Genomic DNA, 20,307 nt, shown 5'->3' on the forward strand with positions numbered 1-20,307 from the left:
TTACAATCACACTTTTTTTTTTAAATAAATGTTGTGCAAAAAACTGGTGGGAATAGTCAGATTTTTTTCAACAAAATGAGGTTGCAACTTTTCCAAGATAAAAAACCTTGTTTGTTGGGTTAAAAAGTCTGACTCTCCGGGAAAAAAATAAAGTCCTATTTTCTGGTGTTCCGGGAATATTAATGCGCTTTTTGCTTGTTGTCTTGCAGCCAGCAGAGCGGCTCGCGAGGCCTGAGGTCGGCTCACCTCGCTGGGCTGCTGAGTCAGGCGGAATTGGGCCCTCGAGGACGTCGCAGGACCGCCGGTGGAGAAATGGACACGGTAGGTCATCTGAAAAATGGCCTTTCAGCTTCGTGTTAGGCCTTTAGCGCCCTCATCTGGTTAATAGACATAATAGGATGGGCCAACGTTTTCCAGGTCATATGGAATTTCATTAAAGTCTTTTTTATTTTATTCTTTTATCCCAGGAATGTGTTCCCGGTTCCCCAGCGGGGAAAGATCAGGGCAATAACCAGTCCAGTCCACCCCATCAGGTCTTGTTCAGTCACCTCCCTCTTCATTCACAACTGCAGGTACTTCTGCTATTTCTACTATTTTCATCCATCCATTATCTGAGCTGCTCATCCTAATCAGGGTCGCGGGCGCGGTGTAGCCTATCCCGGTTGATTTCGGGCAGTAGGCGGGAGACACCCTGAACCAGTTTTAGGGCACACATAGACAAAGAAGCATTCGCGCTCACAGTTACACCTAGGGGCTATTTAGCATTCTATCAAGCATGTTTTTGGAATGTGGAAGGAAACCGGAGTCCCCGGAAAAAAAACCCATGGAAGGAAGGCACACAGGAAGGCCGAGGCTGGAATTGAACACTATATTTTTGCAGTGTGGGGGCAGGTGGCGAGTGAACCAGTCAACCATCATGCCACCCTCTATTTTAATTTAGCATATTTTATTTAAATTTATCACATCATCTTTTATGAAACAACATTTTTTAATTTAATGTTACTGTACTATTTAATGTATTTAATGTTATTATATGTCAAATTTATTCCCCACATGTAACATTTATCATATCATATTCTATAACACATGCAATAGAATGATTACGTTGTCTAATAAAATCACATTTTGTTACGTTTTATTTAACTTCACCCCCCCCCACACACACACACACACACACACACACACACACAATGTTTTTAATTTACCATATTGAATTGCAATTCCCAAACTTCCTTTTGTGATACTATAGTGACAGCAAATTGTATTTGGTTTGTGTCAGGTGCGTTCCCCGTTCCCGATGATTCCCATCGGCGGGATTCAAATGGTGCACACCGTACCCACGTCACGCAGCGCTCCTCTGAGCCAACAGGGGGCACAACAGGCCGCGCCCCGCCTCCCCCCGCGCCAACTTCCGTCCGAGGACCCCGAAAACCTGGAGGCCTTCGCCCCTTTCGGAAGAGGGCGAGCAATCGGGGTGTCGTCGGGGTCTCCCCCTCCCGTCGTGGCAGAGCTCGTCATACGGGAGCAAGAAGACAGCATCCGAACGTGCACCAAAGCCATCGCCTCGCTGCGCATCGACCCCGACGAACTGGCCGACGGGAAGCGAGGGGGTTGGGACCGCGTTAAGGGACTGCCACACTCCGCTTCCTCGCCGGAGGAAGGACAACCTGAGCGCTCGCCGCCTGCCGCCGTGTCGCCACCATCGCCCGCGCCGCCAGGGTCTCAGCACTTTAGAGCCTCCCGACGTTGCCCCTCGCCCGCGCCCCGGACGCCCGCAGACGCCCCACAAAGCACAAAGACCAGCAAAGACATATCGTAGGCGTGCAACGAAATGACAACAACATAAATTTTGCACAGTTTATTCGCTTTTCTTTCGTTCTGGAATAACACACACACACACACACACACACAGAGACAAATATGATAAACACTCTTACACGCACACGCTTTCACACACTCAGGCATGCACACCCAACATGCAGTCGCACAAGCACTCACTCGCAAACAGACACACGTACACAAAATTCACGTTGGGAGATGTTCTTTCGAAAGGACGCGTGCGCGTGTGAATGTGCGTGAGTGGGGGCCGGCCAGCTTCAAGGTAGTCAAGTGGTACTTGAATAATAACAACAATAATAATTCTGAAAATAAAAACAAGAATCCGCCCCGTGTGCCTTTGCTGGGTGTTTCTGTTCATTTCAGCAGTCCCCTGATCAACTTCATGCCCCGCCCCTTCCTCCGCCTCCTTTTTTGATTGACACCTTACATTCTGGACAAGCGATGTGAAGTGACGAATTATTCTTATGATGTACGGTTGCACTAAAACATATTTTTATAGGAGTGAAAATGCTTTTTTTGTGTATGTGTACAGCAGCAGTAATGAAATAATGCTATTTATGATGATGATGATGAAAATTGTTACCATATTTGATAAATTGTACATTTTTATTTCTTATTTCTGTGGTGGCCGCCTTTTTCTATGTCGCGCATGCTTTTAATTGCTTACATCGGCAGTACATACTCACGACATGAGGATGTGTCAACAATATTTAGACTGCATATGACTTCATCCGTTCGCTCGATAATCTTGACATGACCATACATTTGCATTAAGTCCTTTTGGCTTGTACATTTTCTTGCTGCTCTTCTTCTTCTTCTTCTTCTTCTCCTTCTTCTTCTTGTGGTGATATTTTCAGGAATTTTCTCCTTGCAATGTTTCTGCATTCACTGAATTCAACCCTCCCCACACCCCACCCATATTCTACGTCCTATAAACTGCTACATCCTCGACCCTCCCCCCGCTGTATCTTTTAAAGTCCTTTAAAGTGAATAGTACTGTCGTTTGAAATGAAATTTATTACTACAGAGAAAAGTGTTGTGGACGATCCTGTCAAATTTGAATAATAAAACAGTTGCCCCAAAAAAGACGTTTGAAAATAGCGAAAAATCAAACCACTCTCGAATGCTGTGGGCGTGTCAGTTGAGTGCGCAGAAACCACGCCCCTTTTTCCTGTCAACTGTCAATCAAATAGATTGCGAATTCTGGTAAAAATCCACGTGACTTCATCTCGGGCCTTTCTTGCGTTTGACTTTAAAAAAAAAAATTCACGTCATTCCTCTGGCTTTTTGCCATGTTGTGCGTACACTCACAGCCAACATCGAGGGACTCGAAAGTTACCACGGCAGCCCAAACTCCGTTCCAGACGTTGGCAGTCAAGTGGGACTTTTTTGAAAACAATAAAAAAAAAAAATCCTAATAATCAATCCCGTTCCTTGCGCTGTCGTCGAAAACTTTCCAGAATAGGTTTGAAGCCGCAAAAATAAGCGTGTAAATGTACATATGTACAGATAACGTACATACATATTACATATACATACATGTTGTGTACATGAAGCTCGTGTGTGAGTAGTTTGTTTTTTAAGAAAAAAAACGTCATTTTTTTAAAATTATTTATTCTCGACGCCATTCAAATTCTCCGGATGGTGAAAATATTCAGTTGTATGATCGTGTGTGCGTCTGCCTTTTTCTAATCTCTCTTTGTACCTGGTGAAGGCCAGCTGAGGGTGAAGACGCCACGTCGCGTCACGCGCTTCTGAAAAGAAAGCTCGGTGTTGTGCTGGTTCATACAAAACATGTACAGTAATACTCTCACAAATGTGTGTGTGTGTGTGTGTGTGTGTGTGTGTGTGTGTGTGCGCGTGTGTGTGTGTGTGTGTACGATGACATGCAAACAAACATGATTGTTGTTTTCAAATAAAGAGAAATTGAACAAGTTGTCTCCGCTATTTGTGCTTATTGTAGCTGTTGTCGTTTCCGATATTTATTTTCCTTTTTTTTTTCTCCCGAGCTGCTAACCCTTTCAGATTTTACAGGCTAGCAGCACAACACTGACAAATGATTATTTTTACTTCCCCTCTCGAAGGGATCTCTTTTTTTCCAAAGAGAATTGTACAGGTTGAAGGTTACATTAATGGAGGAAAGGGTTTTGAAATGATTTATCTTTGTCTTTTTTTTTTTTAACATTACAAAAACGTGGCAGAGACGCCACGTCGCGTCACGCGCTTATGAAAAGAAAGTTCGGTGTTGTGCTGGTTCATACAATACATGTACAGTAATACTCTCACAAATGTGTGTGTGTGTGTGTGTGTGTGTGTGTGTGTGTGCGCGTGTGTGTGTGTGTGTGTACGATGACATGCAAACAAACATGATTGTTGTTTTCAAATAAAGAGAAATTGAACAAGTTGTCTCCGCTATTTGTGCTTATTGTAGCTGTTGTCGTTTCCGATATTTATTTTCCTTTTTTTTTTCTCCCGAGCTGCTAACCCTTTCAGATTTTACAGGCTAGCAGCACAACACTGACAAATGATTATTTTTACTTCCCCTCTCGAAGGGATCTCTTTTTTTTTCCAAAGAGAATTGTACAGGTTGAAGGTCACATTAATGGAAGAAAGGGTTTTGAAATGATTTATCTTTGTCTTTTTTTTTTTTAACATTACAAAAACGTGGCATTTGAACGTGGGTGTGTAGACGTTTTATGTCCGCTGTATATTGTCATGGATGATGACAGACAGAGCAGTCACAGAGTTAAATATTTTCATTTCGATATGTGGAATTTCTTTGTGAAGGAGCCCTTCATGATTAAAGGGCAGTTTTACAGTTTCTCTGATATTTATCTCAAAAGCAAGTAAAGTCGTAGTAATGATTAAATGGCAGTTTTACAGTTTCTCTAGTCTGATATTTATCTCAAAAGCAAGTAAAGTCGTAGTGTGAGCTAAATATGTACTGTGACAAAAGTAGTAATGGGAAACGTTGGAAATTTGTAGGTTACTGTCAATAAGTAATATTGTAACCTTAAAAACAAGAAACGGATGCTCCTTTGTTGCACTTGTTTATAACGTTAGTTGTTGCCGTGAAGCCTCCCGTCCACCAGGTGGCGACACAAAAATCCCGCTGTGCTGCTAAAGCAACGCGCAGCGCGAAATAGGACAGAGAAGTTTTCGTTTTTCGCACAGGTTCAATTTCAACTTTATTTGTCTCGGCTCCTAAGCTACCTAAGCTCTTCTATGGAGACCCTTAAAATGCTTTAAAGACGCAGCAGCCTTTTTTTATCGTTACTGTCTTAACGTGAAATTATTTTGACGTGTGTAGCGCAGACGAAGGGTTAGCATAACATTGGCGTCTGGTGCCACTTGCTGCAAGTCAAGCTACGTTTGCATCGTTTTCTATCGAACAATCAAACGCGCTCACGCCGTTTCTTCGCGTCCGCGTCAAGATGGCAGCCGCCTGCGTGCATCTGCCGGCTGCTCGCTGACTGTCATGCTGAGATTAGCTCGTCTTTTCAAGGCAGTGACGTTGACGAGAAGCGTCTGCGGCTTTTCCGCCGACGACATGGCCAAGGGAAAGTTTTTCTACGCCGTGAGAAAAGGATTCCAACCTGGTGTCTACAACTCCTGGTGAGAGACGAGTCAGTCAAACAAATCTGTTGTGTCTTTATGGAAATGGCGTTTTGTTGTGAGAGCTGGCGGCACCTGCCGTACACCCTCGAGATTTTCCGCGGTTATAAAAATAATTTTCAAGTGCAGCCAAATAAGAAATCAGCTCGATATTGACTTCAAACCTTTTGTAAAGCCCATTTTTCTCTCTTCTGTTCGGCACAAATATGACTCTTCTCGTCGTATTTACATGGAGACAACTCTGTCTTCCACGGCAACGGCTTCGAAAGCATTTTTCATGTTCAACACAACAAGACAGTAGCTAAACGTTGTGACACTTTTTTATGTTGTTGCTGTATAGTTTGGCACACAAATGACTCCTCTTTGGTATTTCCATAAATCCAAATGTACTGTAAAAGAGAGACAGAAAAGTCTGTACTGGTTGGGAATCAATGCTTTGCAGAGACTGAATAGATAGAGAGAAACTACTACAGGTCATAACAACTATCGCCTATTCACGCTTCTACTATCATACAGCTGATGTAAAATTAGTTTTATCACTGCAGCTGTGGAGTTTCTTTTGGGATGGTTCTCATTTGTGCTTTTCAATTTTGTTTGCCCTGCAGGGATGAGTGTAAGGCCCAGGTGGACAAATTCCCATCTGCCTCCTTTAAGAAATTTGCCTCAGAGAAGGACGCGTGGGCCTTCGTCCGAGGATTGGAAGCGTCTGCGGCACCTCCGCTGCCTAAAGGTGCATACGCAGAGGACTTCTACTCTTCTGCTTCATCTCAACACTCATTTAATGCAGGGAATTCTCCAAATAAGTTGTTTCCTACTCTCATTTTTTTCTTTTTTCTTTGTTTTAGCAGTGGAACCCGAGGTGTATTTGCTTCCCAAAAAAGGGCCAGAGCCTTTGGAGTACATTCCGCTCGGCAAGAAGAGAAGTCACGTGGAGGAGGACGAGGAGCAGCAGCAACAGAAAGCTATAGTGCCGTCCAAACGCGTCAAACTCAACCAGAGTTCGTCTTCGGACAACAAAGATGGATTCACGTACATGGGTAACAAGTGTGTGTGTGTGTGTGTGTGTGTGTGTGTTGCATTGTGTGTGTGCGTTGTGTTGTGTGAGTGTACAGTGATCAAGTGGGAGGAACACCCTCCGTGACAGCAGTTAAAATGAATCTATTGAATGCATCGGCAATGCTGCTGGCGTGCGTGTACAGGTGATGCCGTGGTGGTTTACACGGACGGATGTTGCTCCAGCAACGGCAAATGTGGCGCTCGGGCTGGCATCGGCGTCTACTGGGGTCCCCAGCATCCTCTGTGAGGAAACACTCATGTTATCACACACACACACGACGGCCACTACATCACTTGACAACCAAAGAAAATAAAATGTCCTTTTCAGGAATGTTGCTGAGCCGCTAGAGGGGAGACAAACAAACCAACGTGCAGAAATCCAGGCAAGGAATGGAATGTGCTGATGGGCTAAATCTCTGTTGTAGCTATTCATTTGAGCTCATTTATCAGGACATATATTTATTTATTGTATCTTTTTTAATTTATTTATTTTTTAAGCAACTTTTGGACTCTGTAGTTTGACGGCTCGTTATGGTAAATTGTTGGATCTTTTAATTTGTTTGACTTCTTCATGAGCATGTTTACATGGATTTTTGATGAAAGGGAGGGACACAGATTTCACAGACGAAATACTAATTTTCCCTTTGTGAAGGAAAAAAAAATGCAGCAAACCCACCCGAAAAATTGCATCGAATTCAGATCCATTGAAATGCATTGGGGGGGGAAATAAAACTCATTTCTGTGACCCCACAACAATCTTGAATAGCCTGCCATTAAGTGTTTTCCACAAAAAATGGCGGTTTACCTTCCCCTAAAGAAAAAAAATATTTTTAAAATATCGATTTAAAAAAAAAAAAAAAATCCCAAAATTGATGAATCCACTTGTGTCGAATCAGGAGTTTACCATAGTTGAGAAATGCAAAACAGGTTTGGAATAATGTCTTTGTAGTTTGCTTTTTCGATAGGCCAATGGGGATTCAAATCAGACATTCGATATTTGTGAAAACCCAGTAAAATGCATTTCTTTCGAAACCATCTCTTGTGTGCACACCAGGCGGCGTGCATGGCGCTGCAACAAGCGAAAGAACAAAACATCAAGAAGCTGCTGGTCTACACGGACAGCAAATTCACCATCAACGGTCGGTGACCAACACAAGAACACACAGCGGCATTTCATCGCAACGTTTGAAAGCCAGGAACGGTTTGGACGATGACTGATCGAAGGCGCGGCTCTCGTTTAGGCATCACCAAGTGGGTGAAGAACTGGAAGCTGAACGGTTGGCAGCTCAAGTCTGGCGGCAGCGTCACCAACAAGGACGACTTTGAGAGGCTGGACCGGCTCAGCGCCGAGCTGGAGGTGGCCTGGGTACGTTTGCTAATTGTTTAGAGACCTCGTTTGAACTGCAAATTGTCCAAATCTTTGGACTTTAGGCCTCTCAGTTATAAACATTCTCCAATTTCTGCCATCATCCATGGATGCAGACTGGTTATCAAAATAAGACATTTTGTAAACATCTGATTTTACTTTGGGAAAACACTAGTTCACATTTTTGCTCATTTTCTGATGGACCCAGCCAGAAATTGAAGAATCCAAAATCTTTTTTTTTTTTTTTTTTTTTTGCGTATTTTCTGCACTTTCAATTTGAAATCAAATCCTGCTTTTGAGTAAAGCGATGTACATGATTTATTTTTAAATCCAATTCATCAATTAATCATAACTGTACAGTGTTTTGTTTTAGGGGCAGGGGCTATTGAATGTATTTGAAATTGATTGCTTGAGTCATCGGGTAAAACAAGATGAGTACGAAATACGCATAGGAGGTGCATTTATTATTTTCGTCCACTTGGGGTTGCCATCCTCCCATTTTCCATTGTTGTAGTATCTGTGACCTTGCATGCGTGTGGCTTTGAAAGGCAGGCCCTGGTGAGTGACATGGGAGTCAACAAATGAAAGTGTACTCTTGGCTGTTTGGCGAGAACTTTTAACTCATTCACTCCCAAAGACGTTTTTAAACATCTTTTCAGACTTGGTCCAGAATTGGCTGGTACTGAATGAGTTAATGCAACAAATAGGCGGATGGTAGAGCTAGTGTTTTATTTTTCGTGTCACACAATTTGACGAAGCCTATTAAGGCCAAGGCAAGGCACCTTGATTTTCATACTCAAGGTAACTCAATGTGCTTTACAATAATAAAAGAACATTTGGGAAGGAACGTGCATTGAAATCGTGTGCGGTTTTGTTGCAGATGCACATCCCAGGCCACGCGGGCTACAGAGGCAACGAGGAGGCCGACAGGCTATCCAGAGAAGGAGCGGCAAAGTCCAAGCAGGCGCTCCACTGACCCCCCCACCCCCAGAACCACGTTTTGCTTTATGGAGGTGTTCGTCACCGGCATCATCTCCGTCGTCGTCTTGTTGTTAACTGAGGCCCCGCCCCGCTGGCCCCTATGTTCTTACTGGTTTTTTTATTCCTTTTCCAATAAACTTGTTTTAGGCCTCAGCCTTCGTGTTGGTTGAGAGGTTTGTGATGTCGCGTGAAGTTTGGAGTCAGGGGACGCGAGGAAGCGTAGGAAGAATGTGTGCACGGAGGACCGCTGGAAACTGAGCGAGAGGATTAGCTCTTGGGGGTCGTCTGCGTGGGAGGAAAACCTCAAGTGCTTATTTAGTGGCAAGTCGTGGCTTCTCTTGACCGCCAGGGGGCGCCCAAAGCCTGCACAGCGTTTGCCTTCGTCCTATTTAGTCGAACTGGAAAGCGATTGAGATCCTTATTTTCTCGTGTCCTTGTTTCCTTTCATCCTTCCTTGGCAATCCTTTCTCACTTTCATGTTGTCATCGCTCCTTCTTTGTTGCCTTACCCGTTTTCTGTTTTTGCCGTCCCTTTTTGTTACCTTGCCTCTTTCCTGTCCTGCTTGTGAGCATATTTGTTTCTTCCCAAGTTGCCTTCCTTGTTTCTTTCCTTCAATTTCCGCTTAATTTCTCAGTGTCACCTTTCCTTCCATTGTGATTTGTCTTGCTTCCAAGATGCCTTTCCTTCCATCACCGTCTCCATCCTTGTTACCTTCGTTCCTTTTTGTCTCCCTTTCTTGCATCCTAATTTCACTCCTCCCGCCCATTTTGTCTTTTGATCCTTCCTTTTCATTTTGCTCTCTTGCTTCCCTGTTTCCTTTCTACCCTTACGGATGTCTTCCTTGATTCCTTCCTTTCTGCGTCATTGTTTTCCTTCCTTCCCGTTTGTCTTCCTTCCTTCCTTTATTGTTGCCTTTGTTGTTTCCTTCCTCTCATTTTGCCTTTTCTTTTTTTGCATCATTGTTATCTTCCCTCTTTCCCTCCTTGTTTCCATCCTTGTTGCACTCCTTCCCTCCTCCATCATCATGTTTTTCATCATGACTGTGGCCCTCTCCCCTCTGCCCGTCCTTCTCCGGTTTGCACGTTCCTGGCAGCGAGCGGATAGCACGGCCACTCGGCCGGAGGCGAGCCAGTCTAGGCGTGAGAGAGAGAGAGAGCGCCTCTTGCAGGTCGGAGTTCATCTCTGCTCGCTCACCTCCTCACCGGCGCCATCCTCGTTAAGCAACGCCGGCGCGCTGGCATGGAACCGCAGTGGCGCCCCGCTGGAGGGAAGGAACAAAGTGTAAAGTGGACTAAGTCAACAGCACGGATGCGTGAAGTTTTTCTATACCGTTATCCGGGGGAGATGTTCTGCTGAGGTCGACGCTCCCTGCGAACGGAGGCTGCGAATTACAAACCAGCCGCTGTGTCCTCAACACCCGCGGCCACAAAACTTCTCTTGTTTTCCGAAGCCGCGGCGGCCGACATTTGCAATTTCTCACTCTTGAGTTTCGTCGACATGACTGTGCCGCACTGGACGAAACTCAGCGGGCGAATTTCATTGCGCGCAGTCGGGAGTTTGACCTCATCATCAGCCAGGAGTCGACATCTTTTGTTGTTTGGATTGGGTCATGCGGCCTTTATAAAGTAAAATGTCCAATTTAAAAATTGAATATAAGTATTTTGCGGTTGCTCTAACCTCGGGAATATGGTTACAAAAAGAAAAGAAAAATGGTCCCAACTTGAATGAATTATTTGCAAATTGTCCAACGCTATTTGCCATTGTGACAGGTTTTTCTTTCTCTCTTCCTCACAGGCCTTACACACCAGTGACAAGCAAGCAGTTCAAGGTAAGGCAACTTTGCACAAAATCTAGTAACCTTTGGAACTTTTCTTCACTCTTTGCAAAAAAAAAAAAAAAAACTTTTGTGACCTCTTGCTGCCAGGCTCTCCCATGCCCCTTAAAACTCATTCAGTACCAGCCAATTCTAGACCAAGTCTGAAAAGACGTTTAAAAACGTCTTTGGGAGTGAATGAGTTAAAAGCAATGTGAGTTCCCAAAATGAAGGTCTTCATTCTGCCTAAAAGTCACTTTAAGTCTAAAATCCAGTTTGCTAAAATTACTTAAACCTGAGGCCTGGATAAGCCGAAAGATGATTTTATATTCTTATCTCAATGCTCACACGTAATGGGAGATCCTATAGACCTTTGAAAAACGGATATTTCAACCAATGGCCAGAAAATATAACATTATCCTCATGGACATATTCCTTATCCTCTGCAAAGAGCAATTTACTGAACTGACTGTTTTGATGCATAAAATTGAAGCAGACGTGTCAAAAATGTTCATTCTTTACATTTTATGTAAACATGTCATGACTCTATATTTTTATAAAGTACAATATGGGAGTGTTTCCATGGCCACAGCATGGTTTCACCTTCACAAAACCCAGAGCCAATCAAAATGCCAAGACAGAGATGCGACCTTTATGGGAGCGGCCAAGCTTCGGCCGGGCTCCTCCCGCTTCCCGTCAGCTGCATTCAGTCGGTCGGGCCTCGTCTTGTTCCGCGCGGCCCGGTCCAGTTCACGCTCGCACTTGGCAGATTCTGCTCATGCGGGGCTTCATTACCGCTGAAGAGAATCGACATTTTGGCGAGCTATGCAAAGCCACCCCGCGGCCGTCTTGACTTTTATGGCAAGTTTGAATCCCACCAAGACAACGGGCAGGAAGGAAGGATAGACGCCTACTCGCACTTGTTTATTGGAAAGTGCGCATGGAAACTTCGATTTTCGTAATAACACAAGGAAAAATCCAAATGTGCCATTCGCATTCAACCAAAAATTCTGTCACATTACAACAAAAATATGTGTCAGGTTCATAAATATCGGGACATCAACGGAACAAAATTTGAGCTTGAATGTGAGGGGAGTTGCATCGAAGTCAGGTGATACGGCACAGGTTGATATATACGCTACGCGTCCCACTTTTGAAGGGCGTAAAAGTCACGGGGCTGAGGGTTGGCTGCTCAGCTCTTTTTTGTATTTCAGGATGATGCGGCTACTGACAAAAAGCAGCAGAATGAATTCCCAAGTATTTGGGGCAATCTGATAATCAGAACGCTTTACAATCCAGATGGATGGTAACCCATCCCAAGCATCATACCAAAGCAAACAAAGCGGAATGTTCTGCAAGTCAAGTCAATCCCCAGACCACAATCCGATTGAGCATGAACTTGGCTTGCAGAACTGAAGAAAACTGAAGAATGGAGGTCTGAGTACCGTATTGGCCCGAATATAAGTCGGCCCTGATTATAAGACGACTCCCTCTTTTTCAAGACTTAAGTTTGAATAAAGACTTTTTGAACACCAAATTAATTTTTATACAGAAAATAATTACAGTACATCTGAAACAAATGATTCTAACAATATATTTGAGAGAAAAAGCATGTTATTTTGCCTCATTCAAATCTTAATATCTGAACATTTAAATATGTAAACTAAAGTGCAATCACATTCGTAAATGAATGGCTTCTGGTTTTTGAAATGTAAATTACATCATAACTTCTCCTCAGCTGCCGGTTAACCTGGCCGATCTTTGACCCACTTTTCTCCAGATTGTCGCTATGTTTCTCCATTTTCTGTTATCGTTTCTATTATTTTCTTCTCTTTTCTTTCTTACCGCTATTTTTTATTTTTCTTCTTCGTGCTACCGCTATTTTTATTTTTATTCTTCGTGACAGGGGTTCACTTTGGCCTGGGGAGTCAAGTTCAGCATTCGCTTCAATGGTATCTGGCGCCATCTAGCGTTGTGAATGGGTATAATGTCTAGACCCCGAATGTAAGACGACCCCCACTTTTTCAATCTTATTTCAATGCAAAAAACACAGTCTTATATTTGGGCCAATATGGTATTTCTGATTGTTGACTCATGGTGGTCTCTAAATTCCAGTGTGCGGGTCCCCAAAATGCAATGTGGATGTCCCAAAAAGGGAGATGCCCTGGGAGGGGAGTGCAGGTTTTGCGTCTCATGATATTATCTTAACTTTTGTTGCAAAGTTGAGTTTTTCCATTCTTATTTGGTGGTCGCTTCGACTCTCAAGTTATGGTTGTGTCTCGTGGTTCTCGTTACTTGGCAGTGGGCCCAACTTGTCACGTGATCCCAGAGCAAGTGTAGCATTGAAGTGCGTTCCAGACGATCTTTCCCTGGTGAGTTTGGAACAAATATGCCTTCATTGTACATTTGCGTATGTGGACATTTGAGAAAGTTCATTCGTAAATGGAAGAAGGAGGGGGGTGGGGGAGCAGTGGCTGGCTGGCTGGTGCCAGCATTATCCGTCTGCATGTGGAGGGCAAAGTTCAGCGCTTGGCCGCCCATGCATCCTGCCAGGCGAGCCTCGGCAGCTGCCATCTCCCCACTCTTATCTGACTCCCGTAAGCCCGCCGCCAGCCAGGCTCGGCCTCACTCTAATTGACTTTCTCCCACTGAGCCTGCAACGTGCTGCGGGCTGCTGCCGCGGAAGGAGGGGAGGTGGGAGGGGGGCAGGGGGAGGGTAATAAATTAAAAAAAAAAAAAAAGAAAACACCTACACACGGTGGAGACCTGCCCAGTAAACACGTCGCCACCGCACAAATGAAATTCGGTGCTAAAAGCGGCCGTGAAGTGTGCGAGCGTGACGCAGCCGCCGAAGGGAGGAAGGCGCTGGGGAAGGACATTGGCGAACCCGCACGAGACCTTTGACGCAAAACATCTTTGAACTAAAAATTTTAAAAAACACACAAAAAAAAAACCTTTTGTTGTTTCCATTGCATTGCTGAACATGAACGATGTTCAATCAGCACTTATTTGATATTCTTCCTAAATTGCCAGCTTGCGGCATGACGATGGCCTTGAACACCGCCACTAGGGGGCAGCATAGTTTCCAACTGTACATGACACTGAATGAGGTTTGTGTGCTACAACAAGTGTTTGTGTGATGCTAATTTGGGAGCTAGTGACGAATCGAAACATCCTCTTTGATTGTATTTAGTTTTTGTCACAAAACGTGTCGCCATCGATAATCGCGCTTGCCGCCTTTCATTGAAGCGAAGTAGGTCAGCGTTTTCACGTCACTTCACGCTCGCTTTCATTCCCGCCTCTCGCTTTCTGTCTGCATGTCCTCAGATCGCTGCGGTCACGGGGAAGACGGTTATGGAGAGAGCAAGGCGGCGTGCCCGTGAGGAGGAAGAAGATGCAGGCTTATCCTCGTAAGCGTGAGGAAGACGGGGAGGAAAAGAAGGAGGAGGAATGATGGCAAAGGAAGACAAAGTAGGAGAGCGGATGAAGAGGAATGAAACAATCAGAGGCAATGAGGTGAAAATGAAGGCACGGATGAGAAAATGGGATTCGAGTTGTGCAAAACGTTGGCCTGCGGATGTGAGAGGGAAAAGAGGAGAAGAGTCAGCCTTCATCGTGGGAAAACATGTTGAACACAATCACATGCATTCAATGATTTCAGGGGGCAAGGAAGCACCCAACATGGTAGTACGTGGCCTCTTTGAAGGTGTCAATGCTCAGCGCACCACAGGCCATTCTTGGCCCACCCCTCAATGAAAGTCTTTTTAACCAATGTGACCTCAGTCAGCTCGAGTGCTCCAATGTAGCGCCCCTCCTTGGCCCTATTAAATGTTAAAAGGAGCCGCCACAAGTGTAACTTTTAAGCAGAGTGAGTGGGTGAAATTTTGTCTTAAAGGGTGCATATGTCCTGGGACTTGAAAAAAAACATATACAAATTATTTTTCTTTGATGGTTTTCTTGTTTTACTATAATAGACAACACCAAAAGGAAGTTGGTTATTTCCCTTTTAAGTGGAACCACGTTTGCAAGGAACATGCATTTCCGGGATCAGCAACAGAGGCCTTGCACCCTTGAAATTTGCCAAATCTAATTGGCTGTCGCCAAGTAGCGTGGCGGCCGAAGCCGCAACACAAATTGGCACGTGATTGCAGGTGTGCCTAATGAAGTGGCCCGCCGCGCTTCCCATTCGTCAAAAACAAAAAAAAAAAAAAAAAACGGATGAAAAGTCTAATAACCCCCGAAGTCATCCCAGCCCGACAAAAGGTGGGCAGGAAGTTGTCCTTTGTTCCCAGTGGGGAGGCGTGTGCGCGCGCACAGGCTCGGAATAAAAAAAAAATAAAATAAAAAAAAATAAATAAAAGAGCGAGGCGAATGAGCTCGCGCGCCCCCGCCTCCGCATCCTTTGGCTTGCGTGCGCGCGGCCGCCAGTCGAGGCGAGAGGAGGCTACGGAAGAGCGCGCCAAGAGAGGTAAACCTCCCCTCCTCTTCCTCTTCTTCTGCAGTGTCTCAACATCGCATCTTCATCCCCCTCCTCTTCCCCTCGCCTCTGTCTGGATTCCCTCCTCCCACCCCCCCGTGCCCCCCCCTCCCTCCTCACTTTAGTGAAGGCATGGCCAGATAGCGCGACAAAAGAGAGAGAGAGAGAGAGAGAGACGCCGAGGAAGAGTGCACCCGCTCCGACTCCCGAGGAGGAGGAAGAAGAAGAAGAAGAAGAAGACGACGAGTCGCCATCGTGTCTCTTGCGGTATGTTTTGCTTTTCCTTTCCGTCATTTCCCATCGCGCGCGCTCGCGCGCTTCCCCCGCTCGCCTCCGAGCATTGTCATTTCCTCCGCCCGCGCACGTGTGCCGAGGTGACAGTTGTCGGCGGCGTGCACGCGCCTGCGCGGGGGAAGGGGGGGGGGGGGACGTTGGCGACTCGGCGTCCTCCTTTGCCGCCACTTTTGCCCCTTTTTAGACGCGCGCGTGCAATGCGGCACCTGCAAAATGTTGCCCTCGTGATCTCTTTTCAATGCCATTGATCGTTTTCAAGTCATAGGTCAGAAGCGTCGTATTGGTTATTATTATGAATACATTGACATGGAGATGCCTGTCAGCTGTGACACTGGACACTTCATTAGGGACACACAGATTTTATGTACAGAATGTTCAAACGAGACTTTTTTTGTTTGTTTGTATGTCGTCACACCCGACAGTACTTTCAGGCTCTTACGAAGTGTTCCCAATATTAGAAACGTGAAACTGTCAATCGGAGTTGCTGTCGTCAATGGGTGGTGTGGTGTATCTAATCAAGTGGCTGTTGAGTTTGTGGAATCTTGCAGTGTTTTGCTCATCAGCGTCGAAGAGTATCGATCACAGGATTTAACTCGGGCACTTTGAGTCAATTGTCGACGGTCATATTTAGTTTGTCCGTCCGATCAAGTGTGACAATGACGGACTGCAGAATTGTTGGCATTAGTTTCGCATTGGACGTTTTTTTTTTGTTTGTTTTTTTTAATCATAAATAATGCGGAGAGTTGAGAGAGAGGACTTTTCGGCACTATCGATTGTCTTTTATTCCTCGTCGTCTTGCGCTCGGACTCAACTTTGGCGTCAGCATGCAGCGACGTGACCATATTCGCAAACCAAGCATCACTTGGTCATTTGAACTTGCTTCGTGCCAGCAATTTTACGGTATTTTGACTGATCTTTCAAAACCCGCGAAATATTGTCTTCCGTCTCAATGTAACGACCGAACCGACCAAAGGAACAACAAGACTCTTGTCTTTCACCTGGAAAAAAAAGTTTTTCTGTTCTTCAGTAATCACCCATCGTACATGGGTTGCTTTCATCCAAAAGCTTTTTGTGACTATCAAAAACATCAGCACCCAAAAGACAAATTTTGACGTCAAAGTCATCGTTTGTCTATAGCCGTACAACCAGACGCATCCCCACAGGTGGCCCAAAGGCGGCCGTGCCCGCCCACCAAGTTGCTTGTTGCGCTCGAGCCACGCATTGTAGGGAAATAATAACGATCGGGGTGGTCAGGCATCCACGCCAGGTATCGGTCTTGGGCCGATTCCAGTCTTATTTCCAAGTATCGAATACTCGTGAAGGCGGTCGATACCAGTCTGCGCCCTCTTGTGGCCACGATATTATCTGGAACGAAATAGCATGCATGGCTGACAGCGTGTTTCTCCTTTCAACTGCATTCATGTCACTCATCTTATATGTCCATTCAAATGCAATGTGTGTGTTTATAAGGTTGATGATGTCACTGTATTGCACACAAATGGGAAAAAAAAAGGTCATCGAAAATTGGCAATAATTGCATGCGGTTTAGAGCGAAAATGCTATCGTCTTCTTTCTTTAAACCCTTACATGCACCAATAATGAGAACCTGATAACTTCAGGTCAAGTGTAGTGGCCGCTGTCTCTGAAAGGGTTAAAATGATCTGTCAGTAGTTTAGTAGCAATTTGATGTATCAAAATTACTTGTGCTATTGGTGTCAGTGCATCTGCAAGAGTTGAGTATTGGTCAGATAAAATGTGGTGTCAAACTCTCCCTAATTCATAATATATTCGTCATAATAGAATTTTTTTTTTTTTTTTTTTACATACATGAGTTTTGTTTCCTCACACCACACATACTTTTTTTTTTTTTTTGTTTTGTCATGTCTACACAGTCTGTCTGAAGCACGTCGGCATTTCCCCCGCCATCATATAATCGACCAAACGAGCCGATTGACCGCCTCTCAGCTGCGACGTTACGTCAGACAACCGCTACGTTAACTCGCGCGGAGCAACAATGCGTACAACCTGATATTTTTTTTTCTGCCGCAAAAAGTAAATCTCCTATGCGATGCTGAAGGTCGTCCGTTTCTTCTCGCCTTGAACTACGCTGCGTCGTTTCCAGTCGAGCTCGTTGCTGCCAGCCAGCATGCAGTGGCACAATGTGGTACTGCACATGCATGCAACCGACGACTGCCACACGTTAGCCGTTACTGTCATCGACGATCGCGAAATGGGAGCGCGAATGCACATTTGGCTACTTGGACCTCGACACCGACTGGCGACCAGTTGATTGTTTGTCTCTAAGTACTCGATTAGACTCCTGAATGTTGTATTACTTTGCAGAGAGCGAATATTGGCCGTGTTCCAAGACACAAAGACAAATACATCATCGCGCACGCGTGCGTCTCTACTGTAACGCGCCGCGCACACGCTGTCGGAAATCGGTTTGCTCGTGTTGGTTTTGTATTATTGATGCGGCGAGCGGGCGCACGTGTTTGTTTGCTGCCTTCCCGTCTGCCGGCCGTCGCGAGGCACAACAACAGCGGTGTGTCTGCGCCATTGTGCGGCTTGTTGCGCGGGCGCGTGCAACGGGGAGAGCGTATGTGCAAGCGTGCGGGTATAGGAGCGCCGCATCAGACTATAGCAGACAGGCTGAGTGTCAGTCGGAATACTAAACAGTCAGAGACACCTTCTCACACCGCGCCACGCGCACAAGCCGATGCTTTGCCAGATGCACGAGCGCAATCTGAATTTCGACATCTGCTCACGTTTTTGCACGACTGAATTTGTTTTGTTCAATGGCAAATGGCCACGTCGTCACATTTGTTTTTTTTTTTAAATAGATGTGTTCCATATTTATTTTAGAGTCATATTTTTCGGTAGTCAAAATAAAAATTTTCCCTATAGTTTATGCACCAAAAAAGACATCCAGCAACTATTGTCTTCCTTTTTTTTTTGTTGATTAAAAACTATTTTCTTTTTTTTTCTTTCTTTTTTTTAACTTTTTTTTCGTATTTTTATAACACCAAAGTTTTTTTTCCACAATTTTTGGACACAACGTTTTCCCACATTTTCGGCATTTAAACTTGTCACGTTTTTGTTCTTAAATATTGTTATAATTTGTTTGCAATTTTATGCAGTTCAAAAAATATGGAGATATTGTTTTACGCGTTATAAAACTTCAACAAGGCCTCCCACTCACATTTACCTTCTAAAACATGTTCATTCTTTGAATAGTTGTTCCTATATATGAACTCCATTTTTTTTCACATTTGTCTACATTTACTCATAGGCTCTTACTCTTTTCCCGGCATTTCGAAAAATATTTTCATTTTATACACAATTGTACTGTGTAATTTTTTTTTCAATGTTTTTTTTCTTTCCCCCCCACAATTTTAAGCACATCAATATTTTTTTCCAATTTTTTAGAATTTTTTTGCGTGCTTAAAATGGTATTTCTTTTTATCTCCCATATACGTTGAATTTAATAGATGTATTTTTCCCCCCCCGCAATTTTATGTGGTAAAAGTCGAATCCTATTTATGCATTTAGACAATTTTTTTTTTGCTTTTTTTTTTTTTTTTTTTTTTTCTCCTTCCCCCTAAACCCTCTCAGGGACAGCGGTTACGACAGTGGACAAGCTTATCGGGTGACAGGTTATCATTATTTGTGCATGAAAGGGTTCATTGCGTTTCTGTATCTGCTTTTCCCTCCACATCACCCGTGCATGACCTGCACGTAGTCTGGAACGCGCATTCCATCATCACACGCAGACACAGAGTGGGAGAGTTTAGCAATGGGGTGAGGGCTTCCTTCTCGCTGGGTTTGGGAGGGGCGGTGGACGGTGAGGGGCTATTTGATGTGGGCGAGCGGCGCGGCGCGGCGGCCTCAGATGAACTCGGCGAGCCCGCCCGCCCGCGTCCTCAACGGCGGCAGCCAATTTACATTTCGGATTCGAAATGCTGCTGCACTGCAGTCTCTCGCGCGCGCGCGTGCGCCCGCTTCTCGGTCAGCTTGACGCCGTCGCGTGACCTTTGACCTTGAGAGCATTTCAACCCCTTCGCCGTGGTGGTTTCGCAGAAGATGAGGAGGCTCGAGGAGGCGGGAATCTGAACTCGTCTGCCATCCGCGAGCCCGCGCTCGAGCCGGCCCGGCCAGGTACGCTCGTCGTCCTCCTCCTCGTCGGCGTCGCCGTCTTTGGTCCGGTGTGATGATGTCACTTCCTGTCCAGATGGAGGCAAATGCAGCGGACAAACGCCATCGAACCAGATCCAAAGGAATGCGTGGTGGGGAACCTTTGCCACATTTTTTTGCTCTTTTCGACACACCATTTCTCTTTCCTCTTTCCTCTCCTTTTTTTTTCTCCTTTCAACGGCTTATTACTTTTCCAGTTTGCTGCCCGACTGCATTTTCTGACATGGTGCGGCGCAAATTAGGCCGAGCTCGCCGCGACTGGCGGATTTTTTTTGTTTCTTCCTTCTTTCCCCTTTTGACTTTGTTTGATTGATTTCCCTTTTCGACCTCACCCCCGTTTGATGTCCTCCAAGATCGGACTTCCCTTCCCGCTAACTTTTCTTTCCTTTCGCGGAGTCCATATTTCGCCTTTTCCTCTTGTCAGCCATTCTCATTTTTACGTCCTCTTACTCGTTTCTCCGCCATACTTCCTTTTTTTTCTCCTTAGCATTTTCTCTCTCTGCCTCTTTGGTTTCACATTCCGTTTGCGCCTTTCGTCATTTGTTCTTTCGCCCATTTCCAACCTTGACTTTGTCATTTCTCCACTTCCTTTCTCCTTTCCATCCTTCACATGCCTTGTTATCCTTTTTTGGATTCCCCGTAACACCTTGCTTCTCTCCTTTGCTTCCCCCA

General features: G+C 45.0%; 3 protein-coding genes across 5 annotated transcripts in view; all 3 read left to right on the forward strand.

Annotated features, from left to right (window-relative positions):
* Positions 1 to 3,441, forward strand: part of hivep2a (HIVEP zinc finger 2a) — a 51,644-nt gene extending 48,203 nt beyond the window's left edge. For both annotated transcript variants that reach the window (XM_019871452.1, XM_019871453.1), the window contains 3 exons: positions 210 to 321; positions 468 to 572; positions 1,280 to 3,441. In XM_019871452.1, the coding sequence (XP_019727011.1) occupies positions 210 to 321; positions 468 to 572; positions 1,280 to 1,819 (757 nt within the window). In that variant the 3' untranslated portion in view covers positions 1,820 to 3,441. The remainder of the gene's footprint in view (positions 1 to 209; positions 322 to 467; positions 573 to 1,279) is intronic.
* Positions 3,442 to 4,927: 1,486 nt separating this feature from the next.
* rnaseh1 (ribonuclease H1) lies at positions 4,928 to 9,011 on the forward strand. Of its 2 annotated transcripts, XM_019871576.1 has the most exons (9): positions 4,928 to 5,014; positions 5,345 to 5,454; positions 6,060 to 6,184; positions 6,300 to 6,491; positions 6,654 to 6,753; positions 6,839 to 6,893; positions 7,565 to 7,649; positions 7,752 to 7,876; positions 8,757 to 9,011. In XM_019871576.1, the coding sequence occupies exons 2-9, from the start codon at positions 5,390 to 5,392 to the stop codon at positions 8,850 to 8,852; spliced, it is 843 nt and encodes a 280-aa protein (XP_019727135.1). In that variant the 5' UTR covers positions 4,928 to 5,014; positions 5,345 to 5,389; the 3' UTR covers positions 8,853 to 9,011. The 2 variants fall into 2 exon arrangements, with proteins under 2 accessions (XP_019727135.1, XP_019727134.1); XM_019871575.1 differs by having other exon boundaries at positions 4,928 to 5,454.
* A 1,585-nt stretch (positions 9,012 to 10,596) lies between these two features.
* myt1la (myelin transcription factor 1-like, a) overlaps positions 10,597 to 20,307 on the forward strand; it is a 35,704-nt gene continuing 25,993 nt past the window's right edge. Inside the window, exons 1-5 of the mRNA XM_019871537.1 lie at positions 10,597 to 10,685; positions 13,998 to 15,138; positions 15,273 to 15,414; positions 19,522 to 19,599; positions 19,673 to 19,727. Of these exons, the coding sequence (XP_019727096.1) occupies positions 19,673 to 19,727 (55 nt within the window). The 5' untranslated portion in view covers positions 10,597 to 10,685; positions 13,998 to 15,138; positions 15,273 to 15,414; positions 19,522 to 19,599. The remainder of the gene's footprint in view (positions 10,686 to 13,997; positions 15,139 to 15,272; positions 15,415 to 19,521; positions 19,600 to 19,672; positions 19,728 to 20,307) is intronic.

The sequence above is a fragment of the Hippocampus comes genome, unplaced genomic scaffold (assembly GCF_001891065.2).
Source record: "Hippocampus comes isolate QL1 unplaced genomic scaffold, H_comes_QL1_v1.1 scaffold100, whole genome shotgun sequence".
NCBI lineage: Eukaryota > Metazoa > Chordata > Actinopteri > Syngnathiformes > Syngnathidae > Hippocampus > Hippocampus comes.

Bases quoted from the DNA above. Each gene is read 5' to 3' on its own strand.
- rnaseh1 (XM_019871575.1), top strand. From the start codon at position 5,318: ATGCTGAGATTAGCTCGTCTTTTCAAGGCAGTGACGTTGACGAGAAGC. The intron at 6,894-7,564 runs GCAAGGAATGGA...TGTGCACACCAG, and splicing joins ACCAACGTGCAGAAATCCAG to GCGGCGTGCATGGCGCTGCA. The intron at 7,877-8,756 runs GTACGTTTGCTA...GTTTTGTTGCAG, and splicing joins CCGAGCTGGAGGTGGCCTGG to ATGCACATCCCAGGCCACGC.